At 44.8% G+C, this 22464-nt stretch overlaps 1 protein-coding gene across 1 annotated transcript in view; it reads left to right on the top strand.

Annotated features, from left to right (window-relative positions):
- LOC129334357 (paralemmin-2-like) overlaps positions 1-22464 on the top strand; it is a 154515-nt gene that overhangs the window by 33903 nt on the left and 98148 nt on the right. The window contains exon 2 of the mRNA XM_054986424.1: positions 12203-12283. Within this exon, the coding sequence (XP_054842399.1) occupies positions 12203-12283 (81 nt within the window). The remainder of the gene's footprint in view (positions 1-12202; positions 12284-22464) is intronic.

Below are 22464 nucleotides of genomic sequence, written 5' to 3'. Positions count from 1 at the left end.
TGTCCTAAACCAACTAATTAATTAACTAGGAATACCACCTGCCAGACAAAATAAGTTCATAATAGCAGCTTAATTTAGACAGAGATTCAGGTTTATTGTCTGAAGCAGTACCTTAACACTCATACCAGCAGTAATCCATAGGAGCTCCCACACTAACTTCCCTATTAATTTTGCTTCCCAGATGAGCCAATGAGGCAGCTACTGGGAAGAAAATGCCTTCACATAGCAATTTATGTTCATTAAGAGCTGTTGGTTTGGGAGGAAAGCCATCCTTCGGTTTGTTTGGAGTAGAGGAGGGAGTTTAATTAAACCATGCTTATTTGGGTGTGCCAAGATGGTTAGATCTTTCCCCAAGAATTTGCAATTAAGCATGCTGAGGGTAATTGTATCATGTTTCTAGAGCATGAAATAAATAATGAACTCAATGTTAAACATTGTTATGGAGCATTATATCCTATAGAATCCTTTGGTTTATTTTTTGAATCATTATGAGAGAATTCCTTCTAGTATGCGTCTGCAGAGCTATGCCAACATGATTAAAACCTGTCTGCCCAAAATGGAAATGTAGCCATGTATTAGCAATGGGAATACTTTTTAGTCATTGTTTTAGTACTATAAAGAAACGGAGCTGGTGGCTGGGAGAATGCACTCCTAGACAGATCTGCTGAGGAGAAGATGCAGCTTCCCTCCTCAAGCAAGAGAGTGGTTTCTCCCTCCTCCCAGAAAGGGGCAGATACAGTTTTGTTCTCCGTGTGTCCAGACTCTCTCCTGTGCTACAGGACATGTGGCTGTCCCCTGTGCTGCTCATTGGTGGTGTTGCTCATTAGTGGTGTTTTTTCCCCTTCCTCCTCCTTCTTGTGGAGTTGCTTTGCCTGCCCTGCCTCACACACTGCACCACCTGGGGTGTGTGCTGTGCCACCAGGGGGGTGGTGCCCCCCACTGGCCAGGTAAGTGGGGGTGAGAGAAAAGTGGGAGCAGAGGATCCCCCACCCTGGGCGGGGGAATGGCAAGCCTATTGCTTTACTCTTATCATTTTGTTTGACCTTCCTTACTCCTCAAATTTTTGGTATATACTGAATGTTAATGCATGCTGAAATTTTGTTCCTGGCGTTCTCATGAATGGCATGGGGGTCAAACTAGGGGGGCATGACCACAGACATGTCCTTCTGACCTGGACAGTCTGGTATTTGTACTTCCTATCCTTTTGTCATTAAAAAAAGAAGGTAGAATATAAGGCTACAAGCAGTATTTATACAGTAAATACTGTATAAATACTTGTATTTTTACAAGCAGTAAAAATACAACATGGTTGTATTTTTTAAAAGTTATAACATGCATTATCATTTAGTATACTCAAGAAATTTGAGGAGTGAGGAAGGTCAAATGAAATAATGAGTGTAAAGAATTAAAGTCCTTGTAACAAGTGTAAAGAATTAAAGTTTGCAAAAGCGTGTTTTAGAAAATTCGGTCACGCTCGAATACGTTTGGCCGAATGGGAGAAAAATAGACGTTCATGTTACAGTCGGTAAAATCAGTTGACTAAAATAATGCCAGGGGAAGCCCTGGGTTTTGAGAGCTTCCCCCTTCCCAATGACATGAATGGTTCCTCTCGTTTTCCTCTGCCTGCCAGCATTGCAGCATCTATTGTGTTCTGTTTACAATTGCCAAAGATGCTTGGAGTCGCAATCTATAAGGAGCTTCCAGTGTCAGGCTTCATTGTTGTAAAGAGTGGCAGGAGTCTTTTCCCATTATACTTTCCTAGTCTATTACTATAGGAACAGCGAAGGCTCAGATACGCAGGAATGAAGTAGCTATAGTGAATATGTGGAACAATCTTTTTTTAAAAAAAAAACACTACCACTGATTTGTTGTATCTGAAGTGGGTACTAATCTGCAGGAAAAGGCCATACAATTTCTCAGGTGCTCCAAGACTCCTTTTTTGCTAATGTTATTTACATTTTTCCCCATTGGAATTCTGTGAAAACAATTTTAAAAAGTTAGAGATTGGATTGCAGATTCACTTCAATGAGAATCCTGTCCTTAAAGTAGAAATAGGGATCTTTTAATTTATACCCTGTTTTTCCCCCAGTGGGGACCCCAGGGCTTTTTTTCAGCTGGAACCCGGTGGAATGGTCACATGGCTGGTGGCCCCGCCCCCTGATCTCCAGACAGACGGGAGTTTAGATTTCCCTCTAAACGCTGGAACGGCATGGAGGGCGATCTAAACTTCCCTCTGTCTGGAGATCAGGGGGCGGGGCCACCAGCCATGTGACCATTTTTGCCGAGAGTGATTTAAACTTTTAAGAACTCTCCCCTTGTTCCAGCTGACCCAAAGTGACGTCATTGGCCCTGGGAGCATGCGTGCACTTTGCGCACACACATGTGGTACCAAGTGCACCACTTCCCGCCAAGAGTTGCCCCCTGTGCTGGCGAACCACTGAGTTCCACCACCTCTTTTCCCAGAAAAAAAGCCCTGGGGGACCCTATGTGAAAACATTCTCCCTTTCTCGATTTTATCCTCAAAACAACCCTATGAGGTAGGTCAGGCTGAGTGTGTGGACTGGCCCAAAGCCATCCAGGAAACTTCCATGGCAGAATGGGGCTTTGAACTTGGATCTCCAAGATCCTAGTCCAGCACTCTTAACTACTACAACCACAGTGGTTCCCCTTTTGCTTGGAGGGAACTCCAAATTCTAAGTAATATACTGTTTCTGTTGCGCGATTATTTTGTACAATAGATTCTTACTTGTTCTTTTTGTTTAAGAAAAACCCTGTGCTTGTAGAAAAAAATAGTTAAAATCTCTTACATTCAGTGTTCAAGGTCTTCCTCTTTCAAGTACACAGCTAATAGTGTATGTATGTACTATGTACACATATGAACCCCAGAGGACTCTCCGTTCTAGTGAGAAACATCTGTTAAAGGTACGTGGCCCCAGGGAGGCCCGCCTGGCATCAACCACGGCCAGGGCCTTTTCAGTCCTGGCCCCAGCCTGGTGGAACACTCTGTCTGAAGAGACTAAGGCCCAGCAAGATTTGTTATCCTTTCGCCGGGCCTGCAAGATGGAGCTGTTCTGCCAGGCATATGGGCAGTGCTAGGCGGAGCCCGCCTGGCCAGTTGATGAGGGATTGGGCCCTCCCCACCACCAATACCCCCATTTAAAAAAAAAAAAAACTCTTGAATGCAGAGGTGCTCTGAAGTTGTTTTAAATTTGATCAGTGGAATTCTGTGCCGCTATGTTGGTACATATAATCGTATTTTAACTGCAAATTGGATGTTTTTAGAATTGTTAATTATATCAACTGCTTTATATATTTTAACCTTGATGTATTTTGTAATCCGCCCTGAGCCTGCTGGAAATGTGGGGAAGAGCGGAATAAAAATCGAAAATAAATAAATAAGTAAATAAGTAAATACGTACTATGGAGAAACAGTGCCTTAATTTAAAAGAGATAAGCCTTCTTGAACTCCCTTGTCTGCATTTACTGTTTGTACATGTCAGCAAAATACCACATGCTATATTTTTCTTTCGCTTGTGCTGTGTTCTTGCATTTATTTCACATTAGCAGAACAAAACAATTTCCCCCTCCTACCCAAGTACAAACTAGGATATTATGAAAATACCCCCCTAAACAGGAACTTTGTTGTGTGGAAGAACCTCGCGCTAGCACTGTAGATCCCAGCAGTGGAATCAGTACCCGTTGGTTCAAGAACTCAGAATATTTATGGCCGGATGGAATCTTATAACCTCATCACTGGGCAATGGCATGAACAGCCACCCTATCTGTAGTGTTCAAGTGCGTGTTAACGAGAACACTGTCACACTCCCACAAATGATTCAAATGTGAGATAGTGGCATGGTTAAAATTAGATTCACTTTGTAGTTTGAAGCTAGAGTTGATCAGCCTTCTACACAAATATGTGACTTCGTAAGCGACATCAAATGTGATCCGAATCCACCCACAGTTGCACGTTGGTGAGTAGTTGCCATGCACCATGGCTCAAGTCGTACAAGTCTGAGTAGCTGCTCACAGCTCATTATGGTGTACATAGGTTGGGTCTGGTGTCCATAAGCTGGGGCAGACATGACAATCAAGCCTGAGGGGCTGTGGCTCAATGGTAGAGCATCTGCTTGGCATGCAGAAGGTCCCAGGCTCAGTCCCCAGCATCTCCAGTTTAAAAGATCAGGTAGTGTGTGATATGAATGGCCTCTACCTAAGATCCTGGAGAGCTGCTCTCAGTCGGAGTAGACAATATTGCCTTTGATGAACCAACCACCTGATTCAATATAAAACAGCTCCATGTAAATTGTGGGTCCTCCTCAATTTCTGTGAATGCAGTGCCCAGTTCAGGCCTGTAGTATATGTGCCACAGTCCTAGTCCCAGGAGTGCACTATTTGGCCTATTGTGGAGATTAGAGGTGGTTAATGGTTCGTCATGTTTCATGAACCACGAACCGGTATGAAATTGCCCAGTTCGTGAAACAGTTTGTTTGGTTTGTGAAGACATCACTTTCGGGGCAGCGGAAGGTCTGCAGAAAGCCCATCCCCCCCCCTCCGTTGCCTAGGAACTGATTGATCGGTGCCAGGCTATCTGCACTAACAAACCGAAAAATAAACCAAACGAACTGACCTAAAAATCGTTGCAGTTCATCAGAAATTCCCTCTGATGAACCACTGGTTCGCAAACCAAAAAAAAGGGCCTAGGGACAAACTTAGGTTCGTATTTCGGTTTGTGCTCATCTCTCTAGTCGGGACCATTTGTATGCCAGGGGCTTCCCTGGGACTGACTGTTAGCAGCTTTAGCATGGAAAATTCCAGAAGATCTGGAGGGCAGTGCCTGGGGATAAGAGAGAGCTCACTGAGGATATGACTGCCACATCCTGTGATATTTCATTGAGGTCAAAGATGAGCTTCTCCTTCCTGTGCTATTACTTCCACAATTTTTCTTAGAGCCAAGCTACAAGTGACAAATGACACTTGAACAGCAAGTGGATCGAGCGGAGATCAAGTGGAGGGCAAGTGAACAGGGAGAAATACACTTGCCATTCAAGTGTCATTCGTCACTTGTAGTTTGGCTCTGAGACTCTCTGGTTCCTCTAACAGAATGGATCTCTGTAGACTGGAGATCTGTTGTGATTCCAGGTGAACCCCAGGCCCCACCTGGAATATTCTGATCCAAACAAGGATCAGTTCATGTCAGACAGTCCCATTTGATACAGGCTATATCCCCTGGACCCAGCCTGTGTACCCCATAGTGTGTGGATCAAAGCTTTCCTGCAATTCCCTTGCTTAGCCAGATAGAGAATACTGACTAAATCCCCACCTGACAGCCTCAAGTCACTAGGTTAAGATTAAGCTCAATAAGTCCTAACAGTAAGATCCCAGAATGGCTGTTGTTCCAGTCCAAATTGCAGTATACAGCTTTGCCTCTTGAGCAAACCTGGTTGACCCGCATCCCACCAAGAGGCTAATATCAACTGAAAGGAGCATAAACACCCAATTAAGTAACAGGAGGGAGGTTTTTGCCCTGCACTCAGTGCTTTCAAGACATTATCCTCTCTTTTTTAAAGCTTTCAGTGAATCACATCACTAATTTAAGGAACTCCATGTTCAGAGCTAAGATGTTGGCAGAGTAAAAGCCTACACAGATTAAGTACATTTTGGATTTTGCTTTTCTTTGTAGCATTGCCCGGGAAGGGGGTCCACTGTGCTGAATGCAGCCATTTCTGAAGAATATTGTTCTTCACCAAAGTTATTAAATGCAATTATGTCATGAGCATAAGACATATGCATGTGTTAGTTGCCACACATACACACACACACACACCTGATATTCTATATGTTTATGGAGCCTTTTAGTCATGTAAGGTTATATAGTCCTGAAACCCAGAGTATAGCCAGGAAAATTGCTTTTGCAGAGAGAGGGAGAACCAAGAGAGCATAGAGAGGGAGAACAAACCCAAGAAAGAAACCCAAGTTGACAAGAAATGGGGGGGGGCAGAAAGGGCTCTCTTGAAAGGGGGCCAGGAAGCAGCCAATAAAGTTCCCTCCATTTGTCCCTGTATTTAGTGTAACTGGCACAGTGCAATATTTTTCCCCAGTTTGAGTTGATTAGTGCTATTGCATCACAACACCAGGAATACTGCCAAATGGAAGAAATAAAAATGGTGCCAGTGTAGTGTAGAGTGTTAACCTAGAATCTGGGAGACCCAGATTCAAATCCCCGCTCTGCCACTGAAGCTTAATGGCTGATCCTAGACCACTTCTACCAGCCTAACACGCCTCACAGGTTTCTTGTGAAGACAAAATGGAGAGAAGAGAATGATGATTCATGCTATTTGGGGAACATGCAAGGCACATGCAAGCTGTACATGTGTTCACTGTAACATGTGCACCGGACAAGTGCCTTCCCATATAATGTATACAGTTTCCACTAGTATATGCACACTAATAAATCAATGTTATGTACATTACACCACAAATCCCCGATCTTTTTGAGCTTCTGGGTACTTTCGGAATTTTAATATGCAGTGGGGACCACGACAAAATGGCTGCCATTGGAGGTGGGAGAGAAGGGGTCGAGGGCAGGGCTGCATTAACCAAGGTCGGGCCCTTAGGCTTTCAGGTATTTTAGGCCCCCTCTGGCACTTCAATCTTTCACCCCACTACAGCTGAGAGCCTGACCCTAGTACAATAGGTGCTAGACCACCATACATAGCCCTATAAGCAGAGTATAAAGTGCCTTTAACCATTGGAGCCCTAGGGCACAGGTAACAGTGCCTCAGCAAAAGAAATTGGCAGGCCCCTAGTCCTTGCAGGGCCTCTAGGCTTCAGTCTAGTCAGGCTTACGATGAATAATATGGCCCTGGTCTAGGGCACGCCCTGAAGACATCTGAGCAAGGGCTCTCTGAAGACACACCTCCTGGATTCTTCTGAAGCACCTCACGCTACAGTGCAGTGAAAGAAATTCAGGTTTCACTGAATTAATAACAACAACATTCGATTTATATACTGCCCTTCAGGATGATTTAACACCCACTCTGAGTGGTTTACAAAGTATGTCATTATTATCCCCACAACAAAACACCTGGTGAGGTGGGTGGGGCTGAGAGAGCTAGGAGCTGTGACTGACCCAAGGTCACCCAGCTGGCTTCAAGTGGAGGAGTGAGGAATCAAACCTGGTTCTCCAGATTAGAGTCCCGCACTCTTAACCACTACACCAAACTGGTGTAATAGCACCATTGGCCATTTTTCAAAAGGCAACTGCTGTAAACTCCTTGAGGGTTGACAAATGGAACTATTTTCCAGCACATACCAAAATACACACCATTCTGAGAACATGATAAAGTAGCAGCACCCAAGACCATCTGCACACCAAAGAGATTGTGCTTCTATTCCACACAAGGCAAGCAAAAGAATAAAAATAGGACCATCGCAGGAAAAGAATGGACGAACAGCAGATTGGCAACAATGACAGGATCTCTTATTATAACTGCGTGTACAAATGGTGGCAATAGTGCTAAGTGAAACCACCCTGAAGATTTGTAAGTCACTTTGATCTTTAAAAAGATGCATATACATAAAAATAATAAATCCAACCAATGGCAGGATCAGCCTTGAGCCATAAGTGAAAATTGGAGAATACACATTTTAATAAATAGCATACATACAAAAAGGGTGATTGAGCACTCCCGTCTTCCCCGCCAGAAGAAAATCCATGTATGTTGCTCCTGCATAAGTGCTTCCCCATGTTTTGAAGCAGCAGTGCTGATAGGTTACTGCAGCAAGCAGAGGAGAAACATATCAGCTCCAGAGCAAAAGGAAAGGTATTTTTAGTACCATTTCTAGGAGACCTGTGTTCTCCATGGCCGTAAAGAATAAACCAACTATTATAGTCTTTACGGACTGTTGTAGAATCTCACTTCCATCCATATATGAGAAGTCCTTCACCAATTGCACCTACCACATAGACAAGATATGACTGGTACCCCCCCCCCCCAAAAAAGCCTTCCTTTACACCCTGGTGTTTTTTAAAGTGTGACTTATAGTCCTGTGCGTTCCATTTCCTTTAATGATTCTGCAGTCCTGTGTTTCCCTTCAGAGCCTCCTCCATGCAGTTATCGTTATAGCACAGTAGCTGAGTATCACGAGAGGTCTGCCAAGAGGTTGCGAGCAGAGTTCAGGGAACAGAGCCAATCCCAGACTCATCTGCATGTTGTACAAGGAGATGTTGAAGGGGAAATGTATCATAGTTGGAAGCCTTTCGGACTATTGAACCTAGATGAAATTCACAGGAGCAAGACTCTGGGAACAAAGGGCAGCCTCCTTCTCTGACTTGCAAGTAAGATCTAATTCCGCAGATCGCGAGCGAATGCATAGGGCATGCCTACTAGACATGATGTGAGTGGGGAATGGCATGTGGAAACAAATGTTGATAACTACCACAGAATGTTGTCGTTCGTGCTTACATAAGCAAGGAGAGTGTGGATACTTGGCCTATGGCCAGGGGAAACAAAAATCCTTTTCCTTAAGTGAATGGCGGTAATAGATAAAAGGTACCCTGTATGCGTTCAGAATCTTGAGATGCCTTGTTCCCTCAGAACCAAAAAATGTGGGGAAAGACACAGAAGCACATTTTGATGCATTGTGGTTGGCCCTGCTAAAAACACACACACCCCTTCGTAGTTAATAACTAGAGATGGACATGAACAGCATTACGAACGCAAAAAAGCCCACAAACAGCCGAACAGGCTGTTTGCGAACAAGCTGTTCATGAGGCCCCATTCTAAACGAACAGTGGTTGTTGCAAGCCTCGTTTGTTGCTGTTTGTTGCTGTTCGTCAATCCAGACAGTCTGGCACCTGCAATCAATTCCCATGGCAACTCAGGCAGGGATTGTCTGAACTCTGTCTGAACTCCTGCTGTTGCCCTGGAAACCCCAATCTAAGCCCAATTTAGGCAGGTCTTCCTTCCAAGTGCGGACTCGAGCTCCAAATTTGTTACAAGAGGAAAAGACCAGGGGGGAGGGGGTCCCCCAGCTCTGGCTTTCAGGGAGAGACAGCTGCTGTTAGAGAGACAGGGTGAGTGCATTGGAGCTTGAATTTTCTTTGTGTGTGGTGGGATAGGGATCTACCCCTTCAGGTTCCAGGGCTGCTGCCAGGCTCTGGGGCCAAGCTATTGTTTATTATTAGTACCTTTCCTGCTGCCTGCTCAGGTAGGGTTTCTGGGAGTGGTGCAGTAGGGATCTTGATGGCTGGAGGAGAGCCTGCTGGCCCCCACGAACAACAAACAACGAACATGTTCGTGACAAGATTATGTCCGTCAGTGTTAGTTGTTCATTGTTCGTGGATGGCAATGGACAACGAACACCATGTTCAGGTTTTTTTCTGTTCGTGCCCATGTCTATTAATAACCAGCCTGATGAAGTAACTGTCCCCACAATCAATGGCACTTTACACATGTCCAGAGACATTGTCTTCTCAGGACCCCAAACTGTGGGAAGATAAATGAAGGATCTGTGTTTGTTGCAATGTGGTTTGTTGTCCCACTCACAAAGGTTGCCCAGTAACATGGTTCCCCTACCTTTTACACGTGATATCCAGCCAGGTGAACTAAATATTGCTGCAGCCCAAAGACTTCCTTTTCTTATTGGCAAAGCATTATTTCATGGTCTCTAGTATGCCGTGAAAAAGAACCCTCTCTCCCTGCTGCCCTTTACCCTTTTATAGCCAGATGACCTGATTGCAAAGAATATCCTTTGGAGCTGTCCCATCATAAACACCAATATCTTCTCATTGGAAAGGATAACTCAGCTGCTATGAGACAGTTGCATTTTTGACAGCCACTAAGGCATTTAAGGGCAGTGGCTACAATAAGTGAGAGAGAGCACACTCAGTTTCCCCAGATCCAAAGCTACTTTTGTAGCACTGCAAGTTTTAGGATGACATAAAACTCTCTCCCCCTCTCAATTTTTGGGGGGTCTTATCTGTGTGTAAAATAGCACATTGCGTGCTCTATCAACCCCTTTCCCCTAATTTAGACTTATATAACCACTTTTTTGTATGAAAATTTAATCAGATAATGTTTGTGATAACACAGGGCCGGATCGATGGGGGGGCAGAGGGGGTAGTCTGCACCCAGCACTGCCAAAGAGGGGGCGCTGAGCGCAGCTGCCAGCCCTGGGAGTGCATGGGCAGCAGGACAGGGGGCACGCTTGCCGCGTGCCCCCTGTCCTGCGGGGCAGACAAAAGGCAGTGTATGTGGCTGGGAGGCCGCCTGCGCCATTCGCCTGCCCCACAGGACAGGGGGCGGCCAGCTTGCCGCATGTCCCCTGTCCTGCGGGGCAAGCAAAAGGCAGCGCGCGTGGCTGGGAGGCACGGGTGGCCTCCCAGCCACTCACGCTGCCGCCGCCAGCTCCACAGCACACTGGGACAGCCGGCTTGCTGCGGGGTGGCACGTGCCACCCTATGTGATGATGTCACGGAAGTGACATCATCATGCAGTGCCAGGAGCACGCGCACACTGCGTGCACATGAGTGGCTGGTCTTCGGTTGCCCTGGGCACCAGCAACCGTAGATCTGGCCCTGTGATAACGAAAAGGGCATCAATAGCTGATGCTGATTATAGTCTATTATAAGGAAGTATACTAATTAGCAATTTAATAATAATAATAATAATAATAATAGGTTCATATATTGCCCTTCAGGACAACTTAACACCCACTCAAAATGGTTTACAAGGTATGTTATTATCCCTGCAACAATCACCTTGTGAGGTAGGTGGGGCTGAGAGAGCTCTGAGAGAGCTGTGATTGACCCAAGGTCACCCAGCTGGCTTCAAGCAGAGGAGAGGGGAATCCAACCTGGTTCTCCGGATTAGAGTCCTGCCGCTCTTAACCACTACACCAACTGCTACAAAATCTGACAGGTGGCTGTTTCTGAGACTTGCCCCAGTGATGCTGCAGAGTTTCAGGAGCTTGTCTCGGTTGCTTGGCTGGAGAACAGGCCTGGCGTGATCTGGACCGGTGCCACCATTTAGCACTGGTGCTGGAGCTTTTGTACCTCTCTCTTCACTACTTTGAAGTATGGTAATGGAAAGTGGGATTTTAAAACATTCCTCATTACAGCACGTTGACTCCAGTGAGGATTGTAAACATCTTTCCTCTGCTTGGTGTCTCTGTTCACACTGAAGTTTGTCCCAAACATAAGAACCTTCTGGTTGCAAAGCAGGGAGAGAATTTATATATAAATAACACTCTGGGCATTGTGGCACTACAGGAAACCAGGGACACCTTCACTGAATTTGAAAATATATATATATCCCCCCCTTGTTCGTGCTTTGCAGATTATCAAGTTGCAGCAATATGTTTGTATTTACTTCATTTATATCTGACCTGGATTAACCCAAACATGCCTGAACTCGTTAGATCTTGGAAGAGAAGCAGGGTTGGTCTTGCGAAACCTCCAAGGGTTGTTATACAGAGGCAGACAATGGCAAACTACCTCTTTTTTGCCTTGAAACCCACACCAGGGGTCACCCTACGTCAATTATGCCTTGATGGCACTTTTGACCACACTACATTCTCCCCAACGGGGACCCAAAGCAATTTACTTCATTCCCTTCTCCATTTTATCCTCACAACAACCCTTTGAGGTAGCTTAGGCTGAGAGAACGTGTGACTGGCAGCAAGCTTCTGGGGCAAAGTGGAGCTCTGAAACTGGGTTTGCCAGATGCTAGTCTGACATTCTAGCCTATAGACTAATCTTGCTGTCACCCCAGTTTTATCAGTGATGTGACCCTTTGGTGACAGCCTCCTTTCTTGGCCACATTTTGCACTTTGTAAGAGAGACAAGAGAGACAATAGGGTTGGTCCCTTTAACTCGGTTGTTAGGTATTGTGCCTGCTGTTTTCCCCAAGGACAATACTCTCTGCTGCTGTTCCCATAGCTGAGTGTCACAGAGGAGGGGGGGAAATCTCTTCCTCGCCGAACAAGTAGCTAGTCCTTAGCTGACATATTATTTCTGTTCAGCTGCTGGTTGGATCCCCTCAGACAGAGAAACAGGTGAAAACGCTGGCATGAATTTATCTGTGCAGAAGGGCTCGCCTCGTGTATCCTTCTCTAAAAAAACCCTTCCAGTCTGTACCTCCTGACAGGCAATTTCTCTTCTCTCTCCCTCTCTTTTTTTGTTTTCTCCTTTGCCAAGGAAAAAAGGAAAAGGCAGACAGAAATAGAAGGGAAGAGGCAGCAGCTCGAGGAGCAGATACTTCAACTGCAGCATTTTAAGGTAAGGACTGAGGATGGATTGACCAGAGCTGTTTGGTTATTAGACATGCAGATCACACAGGGGAGAGCTGGGAAGAACCTGCTCCGACATGAAGCAACCTGAACAGGCAGCGCCTGTCTCGTTCAGCTTACCCTCCCTCTCTGGATCTGTTTTCTGTGTGCGGTTCTCAGTTCCTGTCCCCTATTCCTGCAAAGGATGGGGGCAGAACCGAGGTGGGGAGGGGTGCATACCCAAGCATGCATTGCCACAAATGCATTATTCATCACATACCCATGAAATGCAATGGTTGTGGATTTGGGTGTGTTCGCTGCATTGCTAAAATGGTTTTTTTTTTCCTGGCTACACAGTTGCTTAGCTTTTTTTGTCTGTCTGATTACCGTTCTATTTAACCACCACATTGGTAGTTTCTCTCTGTGTGTATGAGTGGATAGATAGATAGATAGATAGATAGATAGATAGATAGATAGATAGATAGATAGATAGATAGATAGATAGATAGATAGATAGATAGATAGATAGATAGATAGATAGATAGATAGATAGATAGATAGATAGATAGAAAGAATGTGGCTATAAATATAACTTGGCATCTTAAAACTTCAAATGGGCATTGTGTTAAGCTTATATATCGCTGCACACACACACACACATCTTGTGTACCTGAATCTCGCTTGTCCTGATGTGCCTTGTATTGACTCGAGGATATTTTGTGCTTCAGACATGCTTCTGTTAGACAACCTTCCGTTGAAATCCATTTGCATAACCCTGATATGAGGGGTTGCTGCTAGGATATCGTTTTAAAATAGGGCAGTTCTCAGCCTGGTGAGCACCTGGGTGGGAGATTTCCTGGGAGACCCACAGAAGCAGCTCTGAAGAGGAGTGGGATAGAAGTGTAAGAAACAGATGAATACATGTTTATATGTACATGCAGCCAGGCTCTAACAAGCCTTATAAAGAAAATATCCAAATATCTGCTGAAGTAACTGTAATCTACTTCTTACAAGAAAATAGATCTCTTTTTTTCCCCAGAGGCATCCTTTTGATGTATTTTTGTGCTCTACATACTAAAGGAGGGGACAAAGCTACCAAGGTCCACCATAAGCTTGCTGGGCAAAGATTCCTATTGCCCCCTCCTCACATTAATGGATTATAGAACAGACATGCTGCTACTCTTAGCAACATTATGTAGGGGTTAGAGCATCATATTAAGACTTAGGACACACAGGTTCAAATCCTCACTGCCATGAAAGCTTGCTGGATAACCTTGGACCTAACCTACCTCCCAAGGTTGTTGTTGATATGATGATAAAATGGAGGAAGAACAGTGTTGTAAGCCATTTTGTGTCCCCATTGGGGAGAAAAGCAAGGTATTAATATCTAAATAAATACATAAATAAATATTCCACCAAAACCCCTTCCTCTGCTTCCCAGAGCTCCCTAGACCCCAGGAATTTCATAACCCGAGGTCTCTCCTCAACAGCTTCATAAAGAAGCAGAGAAAGACACAATCATTTGAAGCTAGAGATTTCTTTAAATTGGAGGTCTTCCTTTGTAAACAGCGTCCACAGTGTAGTTTTTGTAAAAATTTGATTTACTGGATTTTTCACCTGCTGTTTCCCAGAGGTTCCCCCTCATTGTGCCTACATTTCCCCTGAGTGCTGCAAACTAATTGAAATTGGGGGAAAATTATACCACTTCAGGAAAACGTTTGAACTCTGACTTTGGTGAGTCCTCTGGGAGAAGCAGGATTTGAGTCCAGTGGCACCTTAGAGACTAACACGCTGACTCGAAAGCTCAGTCTGAAAATCTTGTTGGTCTCTAAGGTGCCACTGGACTCAAACCCTGCTGTTCTATTGCAGATCAACATGGCTACCCACATAATTATCATCAGGGAGAAAGTATTCTGTGACTTTAGGGTCAGTCACACTCTTTGGAAACTCTTCTCTTTTTTATTTGTATTTGTTATACAACTTTGTAAGCCATCTTATGATAAGGCAGGGAGGTTTTATTTCAAAGGGTGTTTGGTGTAGTTTTCGCAGATGTAGGTATGCAGGGGTCATTTCGTAGAAAAAGAGCTGGAGGAACTCATCACGAGCATAACTCATTAGTATAACTCATTAGCATGTGCCACACCCCTTGCCATCACTGGAAGTGTTTCATTAGCATAACTGATTTGCATATGCCACACCCCCTGACATCACCTATCCTGGCTTTTTTGGACCCAATACTAACCATTCAGGGCCGAAATTGGGCCCAAAATGGCAAAAAGGGGCTGAAAATGGCCGGAAAGGGGCCCAAAATGGTCAGGATCGGGCTGCTGCTGAGTGGGAGAGTGATCCACCACCAGTCAGAGGCCCGATCCGGGCCATTTTGCCCCCAATTCAGGCTGAAACAGGCCCAAAATGGCTGAGAGTCAGGTGGGTGGGGCCACCTGACATGTGACTTCTTTGGGGAACTGCCGGAACTGCATTCTGGTGCATTCCCCCTCGAAATGAGCCCTGTAGGTGTGTCTTTATTGTGTTGCTTGTTAGATTATTTTATGTGTTTGTAACTTGCTGTTGCTTGGTTTGCCACTTTGAGTCTAGGACTCTAAGGAGATGAGTTGGGATATACTTATTTATAAACAAACAAACCAATAAAATAGCTCAGTCTGTGTCTTAGCTGCTGCATGATACCAGCTTTCACAGCAAATATAAAGCCCAAGCAATTGTGTGACAACACCAGTACTATACATACAGTTGCTTTCCAGGCTGTCGTATATCTAATGTGGAATACACACACATCCCGTAAAGAACAAAAAAATCCACAAGGGAAAGGACCCAGAGATAGGGGGGATTTTTCTACAAACATTGGAAATCCAGGTTAGATGGGGAAATGTGAAGGATTTTTAAAAAACTGTTGAAGTAATATCTGTGGCTGCGGAGACACCCAAATTTCAAAAAGAGATTGTGAGACAGAGTTGCAAGATCTTGACCACCATTTTGTAGTTGGCTAGCTACTCCAGTAAACATTTCTATATCATATGAAGGGAACAGGTTGCGAGGACAGGGGAAAAGAAAGAGGTAGCCGTGGAAGGTTTTAGTAAGAAGGAAAGAGAAAGAATTGGTAACAATGGGGGAGTTGGGAGGAGGGAGAAGAAGGCAGTAACTAGAGGATAAGGAGCAGAAAACTGAAGCAGTTTTCCTTGCAGGAGCAGAGAGAGGATCAGGAGCAGAGAGAGGGCAATGCCTACCTCCCACCATCACCCTGCTGGGATCAGGTTCAGAGCAGGTGGCAATGCCTGACCCCTTTCTTCACCCAGCTGGAATCAGGAGCAAAGCACATGGCAATGCCCATCACCCACTTTCACCCAGCTGAGATGAGGAGCAAAGCAGGTGACAATACCTGTCCCCCACATTCACCCATCTGGCATCAGGTGCAGAGTAGGTGGCAATGTCCACCCACCCTTTGCCTGGCTGAGATCAGGTGTGGAGCAGGAGGCAATACCTGCCCTCTGCCTTCACCCAGCTGGGATCAGGAGTGGAGTAGGTGCAATGTCTGCCCTCTGCTTTCACCCAGCTAGGATCAGGAGAGAAGCAGGTGGCAATGCCTTCCCCCCCTCACCTGGCTGGGATCAGCCTCAGAGCAGGAGGAAATGTCTGCCCCCGCCCCTTCACCCAGCTGGGATCAGGTGACAAGCAGGTGACAATGCCCGCCTCCTTCACCCAGTCAGGAGCAGAGCAGGAGGTAATGCCCACCCCAACTTCGCATGTCAGGGATCAAGCGAGGAGCAGGTGATAATTCCCGCTTCCTTCACCTGGCCGGGATCAGGAGTGAAGCATGAGGCAATGCCCATCCCCTTCACCTGGCCTGGATCAGGTGCAGAGCAGGAGGCAATGCCTGCCCCCCCCCATTCAACCTGCCAGAATCGGGCGTGGAGCAGGGGGCAATGCCCTCCCCACTTCATCCAGCCAGAATCAGGTGCAGAGTAGGAGGCAATGCCTGTCCCTTCTTCACCCTACCAGGGTCAGGAGCAGAAAAACAACAGAGGGGCCCCGTGGAGCAAACAAGCTGATTAAAACAAAAACCAACTGCGGGCACAAGTATACCTGTTCTTAAAGTGCACCGTGCATTGTAACTAATTAATATCTCTAATTGAACACAATTATGTAATAGTACTTAAAGTGCAAGGTGCCTTCCAGAAATACAATAGTAATTCCATTCAAGAGTCAGAAATAGAATTTCAATCAAAACATGTTCACATCCGAGAATCACAAAGACGATGAAAATGAAGTCCACAAAGGTGTTTCTTCTTTGAACTGTAAGTCTGAGACTTGGAGTTAAGGTAAATATTTCAATAACGATGCCATCTTGCTTGCTCTTTGCTCACTGCTGTATCTGGGTATTTGGGTTGAGAGAAGTTATAAGCATTCTTGGATGACTGGAGCTGTGCGTATATGATTGATTGATTGATTGATTGATTGATTGATTGATTGATTGATTGATTGATTGATTGATTGATTGATTGATTGATTGATTGATTGATTGATTGATTGATGATACTTGTTATATAAAAGGGATACTTTTATCATATTATTGTATTATTATTTGTCATGGGGAGATAACTGCTTGTAGAATGCTCTTGAAAAAGCTGGTCCGAAACAGGAGATTTGCTAGCTTCCTGTTGAGTGGTTCTAGGCAGCTGTGAATACTCCTTTTGCCGAGACTTGTGGGTTCCAGTGGATTCTCCCGCCCAGAAGATGGCATTTGTGCCAGTTACTTCCGCTAGTTGGATTTATGTCTACTAAAAGACATCGTCTCAGACTTATAATTCAAAGAAGAAACACCCTTGTGGACTTCATTTTCATTGTCTTTGTGATTCTTGGATGTGAACATGTTTTGACTGAAATTCTATTTCTGACTCTTGAATGAAATTACTAGTGTATTTCTGGAAGGCACCTTGCACTTTAAGTACTATTACATAATTGTGTTCAATTGGAGATATTAAATAGTTTTAAATGCATGATGCACTTTAAGAACGGGTATACTTGTGTCCACGGTTGGTTTTTGTGTTAATAGGATCAGGAGTAGAGCAGGTGGAAATACCCACCCCTGCTTTACCCAGCCGGGATCAGGAGCGGAGCAGGCGGCAAGGCCCGCCCCTTCACCCAGCTGGGATCAGGAGTGGAGCAGGTGGCGATGACCACCCCCCTTCACTTGGCTGGGGTCAGGTGCAGAGGAGGTGGCCATCTCCCCCCCTTCATCCAGCCAGGATCAGTGACAGAGGAGGAGAGAATGGCTGCCTGCCTGCCCTCCTCCTTCTAGAGCCCATTGTATTTTTTCCCACAACAGGCTTTGTTGCGAGTGTACTATGTTACATTATAGCAATCACTCATGCCTGGTTGTTCCTTTGTGGACAAGAGAATCCAGGAGAATGACGGCTATAACACAATATCCAATGATTTGTGGATGCAGCCTCTAGTTTGTTGTATATGGTTGCTCCCAAGCAACGTTGTAGCTTTCTGATTTTTTTTTTTTACACTGCCATCCCAGGCAGAGATACACCCTCCTAAGCTCATTGGCTTCAAGGACATAACTCTGTTTAGGATTGGTAGTCCAGGATCTCAGAGCAGTAGGAAACACAAGTACATCTACGTGCATGTAGACAGTTACAATCATGAACACTTCCATCTTTTCAATGGAAAGAAGGAATGGCTATGTCATTAGGTCAGATAGGCTGCCGATATAATTTGTTTCAATTTGAATGGAAGTGAGTGGAGGTTTGCCAAATCACATCACCAGCTGAAAGTTGCTTTATACAGGGAAGCATGAGTGTGTTCCATGGTGGCCATGCACAGCATCCTGAGGGGGGCATGCATCTCCCGACACCCAGCAGATGCACACCAGGCAGCTTTGATAACTCACGTATCCCCTTCACACTGTGCCTGATTACTATGGCAGTAATAGGGCTGGCACTTAAAGTAGTTAAAGTTGTTTGGGATGAAAGATCCTTAGCCTGGAAGTTGCTAGATAAAGATCCAGCCTGTTCATTGTACTGAAATCTGATCCAAAGAGAGCAATGCAGGAGAGCAGTGACCAAGTCACATAGAATCTCTCTACACGTTACTAAGTACTTAGGGATGCTCAAGTGCAGGATTGTATGTCTAGTCCTCAATTCAGGTGCAGACTGTTCTTGCTCAGTGCGCTTGAATGCTGTTTTCACAGGAGCTCCCTTTGTGTGATTGCATCTGCAAGAGAGTGCAGAGGGCAAAGCACCAATTCAGTTCTGTTTTCGCTGCAAGAACAAGTACTGTAGGCTCCTTTGAATTGCCAATTTGCATTTCTCTAAGGTGTGAGAAAGTGTCAAGATCTGCATTTGAATGAATGGATGTGGGGAAACTGGGATATTTTTAGCAGTTGAGGAGGAACTGATATGAAACGTGTGAATGTACTCTCAGACAGCAAATTGAAGTGTGACTGTGCAAGCCAGTACATGGGAAGTTGGAGGGGTGACACATGAAATGAGGTTCACTTGAGCATCCCTCGGTACATAGTAACGTGTAGAGACTCATACTCTCAGAATACTAATAAGCTAGAGCAGGGCTTCCTCATCCACAGATTGTTGGACATTGCACTAGCTGCCCTCTATAGCAACCATTCACTCTTGTGTTTTCCTCTGCTGACAATACAGTTGCAAATTACCGCTATAGTACAACATCCAATAATGTTTGGACGCCGCACAGGTCATGTTTTAAGAGCTCCTGGGTCAGGCTACTTCTTTGGTCTGCAGTTACTTTTAGTTCGCTACCCTGACCTGCCTTTGCCTCGGGTATTGCTCAGACTTTTGTACATGGGCTGCTAAACAGAATACTGGCCCTTAGTTCAGGTAAAAGACTGGCCAGGGTCGCTGGGCCTCACTGTTGCCCCACTCATGATCTGAAAGCACAGCCTAGAAATCCAGTGTGCCCTCTGGGTGCACATGATAGGGAAAGACAGTTAGTGGTGGGCAAGCCGTCTTTTAGGAATGCTTGTGCCCCATTACTGATCACCTTGTTTATTTATTTTTATTTTATTTATTTCAAATTTGTATTCTGCGAGCGGGCTCAGGGCGGATAACAACATATTAAAAATACAATTAAAATACAATTAAAAATTCACGTTCATTAAAAACAACACATTTAAAACAGGATGGTGGACAGCCTTCACAGGGAGAGTCTTATACACCCCTTTTTTCCAGGCCGGCAGAGGCCCGGCCTCAGCCATATGCCTGGCGGAACAACTCTGTCTTGCAGGACCGATGGAAGGATAGTATGTAGGTGGTATGCTATTATTGTGTGGTCTATGACCGTAATAAAGATATCTGATCGGAAGGATAGTAGGTCCTGCTGGGCCCTGATTTGAGCAGACAGAGCAGTCTACCAGGTGGGAGCCAGGACCGAAAAGGCCCTGGCTCTAGTCGAGGCTAGGCAGGCCTCCTTGGGGCCAGGGGCCACCAACAGCTGTTTGTTCCCTGATGGGAGTGTCCTCTGGGGAATATATGGGGAGAGACGGTCCCGTAGATACACTGGTCCCAGTCCCCAGTCCATTGAAGAATCCCCACCAGAAACTCTTGAGGGAGTACCTAGAACACAGTTTGAAAATAACGGGTGTCTTCCAGTTTGCAAGATCTGAGCAAGTCTGTTAATGATAGGACGTTTTGGAGGTCTTTCATTCATAAGGTCACCATAGGTAGGATGCAACTGGACGGCACATAACACACACCCCATACAGTGCTTGATTATCTGGGGAGAAAGGTTGTGAGCAATCAGTACATGAATTCCCCAAAAAGGATTTGCAAAAGCATAAGATTACTGTGGGCCAACCTGCTGCACTGACTCAAAAAAAAGCAAATTCCCCTTTCTGAGTATTTGTATAAAATGTATAGCTGCATTATAATTGACTCAGTGTGGCAAGCTCTGCTTTAGAGGGGCCTAGGGCTATAATAGCTGGGTTGAATTAGGAATGTTTATCCTTATATTGTAGTTGTATTTCAGCAGTTACTTTTATTCTGGGATGCTAGTATTTATATATATTATGCTAAACGCAATACATTTGATTGAGGGTTTTGAATGCTTGGGAGATGGGGATAAATAATGCAAACTGTTCACCAGTGTTTTGTATATTAGGATGGGGAGAAGGAGCAGGCGTTGAATGGCAGCCAAATGTTTGTGTGCAGCATTGCCTAATTCAGATCAGTCTTGGCAGGGCTTTTTTTCTGGGAAAAGAGGTGGGGGAACTCAGTGGGTTTCCCTTGGAGAAAATGGTCAAATGGCTGGTGGCCCTGCCCCCTGATCTCCAGACAGAGGGGAGTTTAGATTGCCCTCTAAACTTTGAGCAGCGCAGAGGGCAATCTCAACTCCCCTCTGTCTGGAGATCAGGGGGCGGGGCCACCTGCCATGTGACCATTTTCAAGAGGTTCCGGAACTCGAAATTGAAACAATATTTAGAAAAAAATGGGATGTGAATGGAGAACTGTGGCAGTTTGAGAACTATTAAAATGTGATGGTATAAACAGAAGAGATAAGCGACTTTACCACTAAGGGGGAATTTAATTATTACAATCTAAGCTAGTATTATGTTTAAGTAAATCTTACTTAGAATATAGAGTTTAATCAAGGAAGAAAATGGACACATTGGTGGATTAGTGATTTTAATATAGTATATATACAAAACAATTTGAATATGCTTAGAGTAAGAAATATTATGATATATGTGTTATAGAAGAATGTAAGTGAAGTCAAGTTAAGTAATAAGAAGGGTTAAGGGTTGGAAAGCTGTTGGAAGTCGATAAGGAGGGGGGAGGAAAGGGTGGGGGTTAGAGTAAATTAGATATGATGGGAATGTATGTATTAAATATGAAATATAAACTCACCAATAAAATTTAAAAAAAAAAGAGGTTCCGGAACTCCGTTCCTCCGCGTTCCCGCTGAAAAAAAGCCCTTAGTGTTGGGCTGAATTCATCCCACACCTCACAATTGCTTGTTTTGTTTATTTGTTTCACTTTGCCTCACTAGCTGCATAGCTTTCTCAAGAAGGGGCAGATGCCAGCAGACTGAGAGCAGAACCACAAGTGACAAAAGGCACAGATTGGACACTCGTCAGCTTCCCTCAAGTTTTGATGGGAAATGTAGGCATCCTGGTCTCGCAGCTTCGCTCTCCGACTGCTGTCCAATGGACTTTTCAACTGTCACTTGTCCAACATTCCGCCAAGCTGCCTACATTTCCCATCAAAACTTGAGGGAAGCAGACAAGTGTCCAATCTGTGCCTTTTGTCACTTGTGGTTCTGCTCTGAGATTATTTGAAGATGTTCCGGATTGGTTCTGCCAAAGTTTAAAATTTGGCTAGAACCACTGTGAAAGAAAAACATTAAAAATGCACTAAATGTATTGTTTCTGAAATTGCCTTCAAGGACCATAAAACATTTGCCAAAAAACTGTGCACCAATGTAGTGATAAAGGTGCAGCCTAAGGGCCAAGCTAGAAGTGACGAATTACACTTGAATGGCAAGTGAACAAACTCACATGTATTTCTCCCGGTTCACTTGTGCTCCACTTGCACTCCACCCAATCGAGTGGAATGCAAGTGGAACGCAAATGAACAGGGAGGAATACATGTGAGGGCCAAGCTACAAGTGACAAATGACACTTGAATGGCAAGTGTATTTCTCCCTGTTCACTTGCCCTCCACTCAATCCACTTGCCAGGCAAGTGTCTTTCATCATGTGTAGCTTGGCCCTGAGTCTGCTCACTTGCCATTCAAGTGTAATTTGTCATTTCTAGCTTGGCCCTAAGAGGTTTGTGTGTCACCCTCTGTTTTTGCTAACATGAGGTTCATACATGGTGTACTTCCAGATTTGAGCAGGATGAGGGTTTGCCAACTGCCTGAAGAAAAAAAATAGCCCTGTATTCTTTAAGAGAGACTTTAATCAGATGTTATTTTCAAATACTGAGGGCCAAACTACAAGTGACGAATGACACAGGTTGGATACTTGTCAGCTTCCCTCAAGTTTTGATGGCAAATGTAGGCAGCTTGGCGGAATGTTGGACAAGTGACAGTTGAAAAGTCCATTGGATGGCAGTCGGAGAGCCAAGCTGCAAGCCCAGGATGCCTACATTTCCCATCAAAACTTGAGGGAAGCTGACAAGTGTCCAACTTGTGTCAT

The sequence above is a fragment of the Eublepharis macularius genome, chromosome 8 (assembly GCF_028583425.1).
Source record: "Eublepharis macularius isolate TG4126 chromosome 8, MPM_Emac_v1.0, whole genome shotgun sequence".
NCBI classification, from domain to species: Eukaryota; Metazoa; Chordata; class Lepidosauria; order Squamata; family Eublepharidae; genus Eublepharis; species Eublepharis macularius.
This window is presented reverse-complemented; position numbering and strand designations above follow the sequence as displayed.